Source organism: Chrysochloris asiatica, unplaced genomic scaffold (assembly GCF_000296735.1).
Source record: "Chrysochloris asiatica unplaced genomic scaffold, ChrAsi1.0 scaffold00082, whole genome shotgun sequence".
NCBI classification, from domain to species: Eukaryota; Metazoa; Chordata; class Mammalia; order Afrosoricida; family Chrysochloridae; genus Chrysochloris; species Chrysochloris asiatica.
The window spans coordinates 7,734,825-7,743,340 of record NW_006408600.1 but is presented as its reverse complement, the minus strand read 5'-3'; the positions used below and the strand labels follow the sequence as shown (position 1 = coordinate 7,743,340).

The following is an 8,516-nucleotide window of genomic DNA, read 5'->3' as shown; positions in this document are numbered from 1 at the left end:
GAAGAATAATGTCCTTCTTGTTACACGTAAAAAGAACTTTGAAGCCCCACAGACTGTTGAGCAGGTCTTACTCCAGCAATCTCAGAATGGAAGAATTCTATGGACTGAAAAATCATAAGTTGCTCAGCAAGTCGTACTCCAGTGCCCCCAAGTCATCCAAAACAGAGCTTTTCAAGGAACCTAATGCGTTCCTTGAAACCAATGAACATGGTTACTTCCAGACAGAAGCAACATTTATAGTCATATTCTAGAACCTCACTTAAAGCCATTCTGAATATCCACTTTATACTAATGTCACTTTATAGATAAAGAACTTCTTCTTTTACATATTCTATATCATTTACACATTCAAAATAGTTGTGATAAAAAGGTTTTGTTTGCTCTCACTAAATATGTATATGGGGGTATTTAGTGCTAACCATTTAAGGCATCAATAAATATTAGGAAGAATGTGAAGGTAACTTATCAGAAATTTATATTACTCTCAAATAGATTTATTTTTTAAGTTATAGATTATACTGTAAAATTGTATTGTTTTAAGAAAAATTTATTGAGCCTGTGGAGAATTTTAAGTGGATATCTATCCATGAAGTCCATTTCTTTTATAGAAGATAAGCTTTCCAGATGGAAAAAATAATTTAGAATTACATAATGGATGTTTTCCCATGGTAGTTTCAGATATTCTTGAAAGAAAGTGTCATTATTACCTCCTATATGGTTAGGAATAAAACCTGTTTTAGTGTTTACCACTTTCATTAGGTATCTAATATTTCTTTGGGTAAAGAATTGCGTTTGATTATAAAATAAGATTGAAATGCATTAATTTAAGAACTTGCTGTATTTGACAATTAGAAACACAGAAAACCTGTTTGTTGTCATCATATAAAGATAGATGCCAATCAATTTTACTAAAGAGGTCATATGCTAAGAATGCTTTTAATTTAATTTAGGCAAAGATTTAATTACAAAGGATATTAAAATAGAGTAAATAAAGAAATCCTAAAATCTTGATACTTACTAAGTGACTTAAATCATATTACTTATGAGTTTTAAAAGATTGTATCTGTAGTCACTGTTTCAGAAAGTGAAAGGCTATAATTCATAATTTTGTCCAATTTGAAAAAAAGGTATTTTCTTCTTTTACTTTACTTTTTATAGCCAAATGGTGCAAAATGCATTCCAATACGAGACCACGGCTTCCTAGTGCAGGTATGATTCGATTTCACCCATTATAAAACCTTTGTTTCCTTAGTGATGTCTCATTTATGAATTCCACCTAATTGTTCTTCTTTTCTGTTGCCTTCAGACAATTGAGTTTGCGGAACAGCGGATCCCTGTATTGAATGAATACTGTGTGGTTTGTGATGAGCCGCACGTGTTTCAAAATGGACCCATGCTTAGGGTGAGTTCCCTTTGGTAGAATGTCAGAGTTCATTTAGAATATAAACACAGAGAGTTAAGAAATAAAGATAAATATCTAAGTGCTACAGGGTTGCTGTGAGTTGGAACCGACTTGACTGCACTTAAAAACAGTAGCAACAAACTGCGCAAATTAAAATAGCCTAATTTTGACATAAACAAATTAGTATCACTTCTGAAGGGATCTCTGAAAGGGCAAATAGCTTGGTACTAGGGAAATGTGTCTTACTGCATTTTTGAGATCGATTTCTAGGTGCCACTTAGATACATAGATAGATGAGTGGAAGAATGGTAGATGTATATGGGATATGGTGTCAGTTATGTAGTGCTGCTGTAATGGAAATACCACAAGTGGATGGCTTTAATAAACAGAAATTTGTTATCTCACAGTTTAGAAGTCTAAAAGTCCAAATTCAGAGTACCATCTCTGGGGATAGGTCCTTGTATCCTTTCAGCATCTGTAGGCCCAGCATTCCTTAGAGATCTCCATGTGTCTTGAAATCAATCTTTCCCTGGACCTAGAAGCTTCACAGTACAGGGAACCCAAGTCCAAACGCTGTGCTCCACTCCTGGGTCTCCTTTCTTGGTGATAGTGAGTACCTCTTTCTATGCTCACATGTCTATCCTTTTGTCTCTTGTAAGATCAGAGGTGTCGCATGTCATACCTTTGGGGGACCTCCTATACCTCAGATCAGGGTTGTGGTGGGATTAAGGGTGGTATATGTCCAACTCTTAATCCTCTTATTGGTGTATTACATTAAATCACATCTTGGGAGATCATCACATAACTATCAAACTACTGAAAATCATGATCTATCCAAACTGACATGTATTTTGGAAGGGAGGAGTGGACACAATTCAGTCCATGACATATTGTAAACAATGTTTCTTCCAACCCCACAATATAAGATGATTAATAAAAAGGAGCTCTGGTAATGTAATGGTTATGAGTTGGGCTGTTAACCTTAAGGTCAGCAGTTTGAAACTATCAGCTGTTCAGCGGGAGAAAGATGAGGCTTTCTGCTCCTGTAAAGATTTGCAGCCTAGGAAACTATACGGAGTCGCTCTGAGTCAGATCCAACTCTGCAGCACACACCCAACCAACCAAATATAGAAGGAGTTGGCCATATGCAAAGCATCCTGGTGGCACAGTGGTGAAAGCACTTTACTATTAACTGAAAGGTTCAAACCCATTAGCTGTGTGGTTCTGTAAAGATTGCAGCCTGGTAAGCCCTACTGGCCCAATTCCACTGTGTCTGTGGCTCACTATAATTTGAAAGCAACTCAACAGCATTTTTTTGGTCATGTGCCTGTGGTACCGAATAGCATAAGCAGAATTGGGACAAATATTCCTCAAAATACCAACTCATTGACACAGGGCACTGTCCAGGAAGTATAGAAATTCTTGCATTTGGGGAGAATTTCAAAGGTTTGACTTTTATTTATTTATTTAGCAATATTTTATTGAGATAAAGCTCATATGACATAAAATTCAATACATTCAAATGCACAGCTCAGTATATTTTAGTATATTCGTAATACTGTCTAAGTATCACAACTGTCTAATTCTAAAACTTCTCCATCACGCTCAAAAGAAACCCTGTTCCTATGAACAGTAACTTCTAATTTCCTCTTCTTTCACTCTTTGGCAAACATTAATATATTTCTGTCTCTCTGGATTTGTCTGTTCTGTACATTTGATTTAAACGCAGTCAACAATGTGTGGTCTTCTTTGTTTGAGTTTTCCATCTAGCATAATATTTTCAAAGTTCATGCTGTAGCGTGTATCAGTACTTAACTTTTTAAAGTGCTAAATAATAATTATGTTTTTGTGTATGGCATGCTGTAATATAAGCATGGGACTACTGACTGTAAGGTCAGCAATTCATCCCCACCAGATAATTCTTGGAAACCTTTCGTTGTGTCAGTACTGACTGAGAGGCACTTAACAACAATGACATTTTTAATAAATAGTAAATTAATTTCAACAGTACAGAAAATCTGTTTTTATGTAACTCTGCCCTTTCTCCCTTCCTCCATTTTATGCTGTTCTTTTCAGAAATTACATCTTTATATATTGTATGCCCATCAGCATAGATTTATAATTAACACATTGTATGGTTGTCTTCATGCTCACAAGATTTTTCTTCTGCTTGCTTGTATCTGATGTGAAGACTCTCTAGTGAATACTAATTATCCTTCAAATTTCAATTATTGTACTCTTTGACTCCAGAATTTGTTTGATTTATTTTTATAATTCGTCTTTATTGATATTCTTTATTCAGCGAAACACTGTTTTGATAGTTTCCATTAGTTTGTTGTTGTTGTTGTTGAGGGCCTTCGAGTCGGTTCTGACCCATAGAGACCCTGTATAGGATTTCCAAGGAGCAGCTGGTGAGCTTGAACCACCGACCTTGCAGTTCAAATGACTTTGCAGTCTGGCTCATTAACCCACAGCGCCACACCAGGATTTAACCATAATTTCCTTCAGCTCTTTGAAAATTTAAATAAGTTGGTTTAAAGTATTTGTTTAGCAGCCCTAAATGCTTTCCCTCAGGAACAGTTACTATTGAGATTGTAGTTTTTTCCCCTGTGTATCAAACTAGTCTTGTTTCTTTACGTAGCTCTTGATTTTTGTTTTGTTTGTTTAATTTGGATATTTTGAACATTACAATGTGACAACTCTGGTAATTAAATTATCTTCCCTTTCCAGGCTTTGTTATTAATGCTGCTTGTTGCCAATGTGTTGTATGTTTTGTGTTTTTTCTAAGATGGGTTCCATAAAGTCTGTATTCTTTGTTGAGTGTGACCACTGAACTCTCTGTTTGGTTGTTGTTGTTGTTGTTGTTGCTAGGTGCCATGGAATCAGTGTCGACTTATAGCAGCCTATGCACAGCAGAATGCAACACTACCCTATCCTGGGCCAACCTCACTATTGTTGCCACGGTTGAGCCCAGAGCTCTGGTAGCATAGTGGTCACAAATTGGACTGCAAACCATTAAAGTCAGCAGTTCGAAACTACCAGCTGTTCCATGGGAGAAAGATGAGACTTCCTGCTCCCGGAAAGATTTACAGCCTCGGAAACCTTCGCTACTTCGCTATGAGTTGGAACCGACTTCACGGTACACAACCGCACCACCGATTATTGGACAGACTTTCCTACAACAACACAAACTAAAAATTATCCCACTATTTGCATAGGCACTTTGTGTGTGTGTGTTAGGGTATGCTTTCACGCTCAACCAGACAGTTTACAATTCTTTCTTTGCCTTTACTTCCTACTTGCACAGAGACTAGAGGTCTGCCAGATATATTCCCTGAGCACGTTCACAGTCCTGGGCGTGCACATGTCATTTAGGTTCCCAGGAATACATTGGAGGGCTCCATGGCTTAAATATACATGTCACTCCCTTGTCTTTTCTCACAGGTCTTTGGTTAGTGAGCTATTTGTCTCATCTGTTATATATTGCCTCAGGCTGCAGCAGCTAAACATTTGCTTGTAAATTGTTTCATGCCTCTAGTGTTGGCTTTAGCACTGAGTGACTTATGAGACTGTTTTCTGCTTGTCTTCCCGGGAGTCACCAGAGAAATGAAATAATGACAGGGGTTGTTTTGTGTGGGACTGGAAATGCAGACTTTTATCTTCAAGGCTACCACTGAGTTGTGGGTGGAGGATGGGATTAGGGTAATTTAAAGTGTCAAAAATCTCGCAGTTCTTGCTGAGATCCATCTGTTTTTCCTGATGCTCTCTGGGTTGCTATAAGCTTTTGGTTAAGTTCCAGAATTAAAAAAAAAAAGTTGATTTTGACCATTTTTCTAGTTTTCTTATTGCTTTCATAGAGGATTGGAATTTGCAGGTTCTTTGCTCTGCAGTGTTTAATGACATCAATAGCAAGTTCAGAGTTGTATACAAGCAGTTTATTTGGCCATACCTGAAGGGTATTGAAATCTGCTTTTTGAACTTGAGAAACAATAAAATAAATGTAGATAAATAAGAAGATTGTAATTGAATCGATGTCTGTTATGGTTCACAGGTGAAAAGAGATTATTGACTGCTGTGTTGAACTTTTCATATTGCTTACTTTCTGGACTTTTACAAAATCTTGGTGATTTAGTTACTTTTGCTCCCATGGTACAAAGGAGGAAATTAAGATTCAGAGAGGTTAAGTAAGAGGGCAAGTGAAAAAGAGGAAGACCTGAATGAGATGGATCTTTTCTTATAGATTAAGCCTGTAACTTTGACTGATAATTCTAACAGCTACCACTGCAGAAACAACAATTCGGCTTAGACTGAAGGGGATAGGGAAAGAACAAAAGGAAAGAATGTTGTCTGCCTCTGGGAATTCTATAGGCAAGATGTAGGTCAAATGACCTACATCTGTTGTCTCCCGGAAAAGAAAAGACCATGCCTGGAGCAATTTGAAGATCCTCAGACTTTTCAAAAGAGCAAGCGAGCAGGCCTTCTCAGTTTCAAAGGGTAAAGACGATGATCTCATGGATCACGAAGAATGAGCTCACTGCCTTCTAGGTTTCAAAGAGTAGGATCCTTGCCAGTTTAGTTCTGAAATTCAGGGCTGCAATTCAGATGTGCCAGTCCTATGATGCCACAGCCTGAAACTGAAGGGGTAGGGCTGCCATTCCTAAGGGAAAGAACAGAGTTTACCAGGGTTGAAAGAATGAGGTCACTACTTAGATGGACTAGAAAAAAATGGAGCCTTCCAAACTGAGGGAGCCGAGTTGCCATCACAGTAGACCTGGAAGGTGGAGCTAAAGTTCAGGACCAAGAAGCCTCCACCCTAGACACCCAGAGTTTGGAGAGCAGTGCCCTTCCCCAGATGATCTCAGAGAACAGAGGATTGATTTCAAGCCACAAGAGCTAATGTAAATTGTTCCGCTGGATTTTGGACTTGCCTGGAGCCAGTTACCTCCTCCTTCTCTCTGATTTCTCCCATATGTAATGAAAATGTCTACTTTGTTCCTGTACTTTGGAAACAGATAACTTGTAGTCTAGATTTCACAGATTCACAAATGAAGAAGAATTTTGCTCCAGGGTGTAACACACCTAAAGTCTCACCCATATTTGATTTAAATGACTCAGAGGATGGTATTTTGAACTTGGAGTCCAGTTATGACATTTATTCCCATTTGAAATTTGCCAAAATTATTCAGCATAATGTATACATTGTTATTGAGTGAGACATGTAAGTTAATTTATAAAATATTTTCCCAATATCTTTAATTGATCATTTTATCAATCTTAAATATATATATATTTTTTTAATACAAATTATTTTACTCTTGAAAAATAAATTCTACAGAATTAAAATTGTTATATCTCTAGTGCTTTGTTAAAGTAGTATTGGCAGAATTATTAAAAAGTCTTCCAAAGAAAATATACAAGAATGCATGGCTTGATCTGTTATAGAGACTGTTTGGGAGCATTGTGGCTCCATATGATAAGCACTATTCTGTGATCCACAGGTCTGTAGTTTGGGCCCACCAGCCACTCCATGGGAGAAAGATGAGGCTTTCTGCTCCTGTGAAGATTCAAAGCCTCAGAAATCCTTTGCAGAATTGTTATGAGATGGAACCAACTTGACTGTACTAAACAACAGCATAGACTATGTTGGTATGTTGTTGTTGTTGTTAGGTGTCATCAAGTTGGAACAGACTCATAATGACCCTATGCACAACAGAACGAAACACTTCCTCCAAGGAGCACTCTGGCTGCACTTCTTCCAACACAGTCCATGACACTTTCAATAATCTCCTCCAACACCATAACTCAAAAACATCGATTCTTTACTGTCTTCCTTATTCACTGTCCAGCTTTTGCATGTATATTAGGTTATAGAAAATAACTTGACTTGGGTCAGGCACACCGTAGTCCTCAAGCTGACATCTTTGATCTTCAACAGTTTAAAAAGGTCTTGTACAACAGATGTATAGATAGGAGAGTTTGGTATTTTTTTAGATCCTGTTGCGATGCTGCAGGATAATGAACTGGACCATAAGGTCAGTTTGAATTATAAGGTGGGCGGTTCAAACCCACCAGACGGTCGTCAGAAATCCTATACAGGGCCACTGTGGTTTGGGTCCAACTCAACAGCACTTAACAACAACAATAGCAATATATAGTTTATAAGTTGGCCTCCTAACCTCAAGATTAGAAGTTTGAAACTCCCAGCCATTCTATGGGAGAAAGATGAGACTTTCTGCTCCTGTAAAGATTTACAGCCTCGGGAAGCCTATGCAGGTTCACTGTGAGTTGGAACCAACTCCACAGCACACGGCCCCACCACAAATATCAGTAACAGCACACTAAAGAGGAACTTGGTGTAGAGATTTTATACTTGTCCCTAATGAAAGAAAAATATTGTCACTCAAGTTAATTAGAGCAATAGTTTATTATTTTGGGTGTTACAACAGCAGGGTCTGTTAAGACTGAAGGGACATCAGGTTGGCCAAATTAGTCCTAGCTGGGGCTTGTGAAGGTCCTACATCATGCACTCAAGGTTCTAAAATACACGGAAGAATTGGCAGTGCTCTGCGCTGCATGGGCAAAGGATCTGCACCATGAAGTTCTAAGGGCGCAAGAGGAGACCAAAGGAAGAGACTGCTCCAGGAGTCTCTTCCAAAGTGGATCTTGCCATCCCTGGGCTGATTCTCACTAGGAGAAACACCTAAATGGACTTGAGGGGAGGGAAAAAACAAAAAGGAAGATCTGAGTCAGATCACATTGGCATATCATGGAATAGCTCAGTTGTCATTGGAGGCAAGAGTCCACTTTTGTTGTTTTTGTTAGGTGCCATCGAATTGGTAGAGACTCATAGTGACCCTATGCACAGCAGAACGAAAAAAAGCCTGATCCTGGAACAACCTCACTACTGTTGCCACCTTTGAGTCCATTGATGCTGCCACTTGGCCAATCCATCTCGTTGGGGGTCTCTTCCTCTTCTTCTCTGACCCTCCACCTTACCAAACATGATTTCCTTCTCCAGTAACTGGTCTTGCTGACAATATATTAGAAGTTTGAGAGACGAATTTGTCCATCTTGGCCTCCAAGGAGCACTCTGTCTGCACTTCTTCCAAAATGG

At 38.4% G+C, this 8,516-nt stretch overlaps 1 protein-coding gene across 1 annotated transcript in view; it reads left to right on the top strand.

Moving 5' to 3' along the window:
* The window catches only part of PARP8 (poly (ADP-ribose) polymerase family, member 8), a 279,531-nt gene that overhangs the window by 214,228 nt on the left and 56,787 nt on the right, over nt 1–8,516 (top strand). Inside the window, exons 17-18 of the mRNA XM_006865763.1 lie at nt 1,159–1,209; nt 1,307–1,402. Of these exons, the coding sequence (XP_006865825.1) occupies nt 1,159–1,209; nt 1,307–1,402 (147 nt within the window). The remainder of the gene's footprint in view (nt 1–1,158; nt 1,210–1,306; nt 1,403–8,516) is intronic.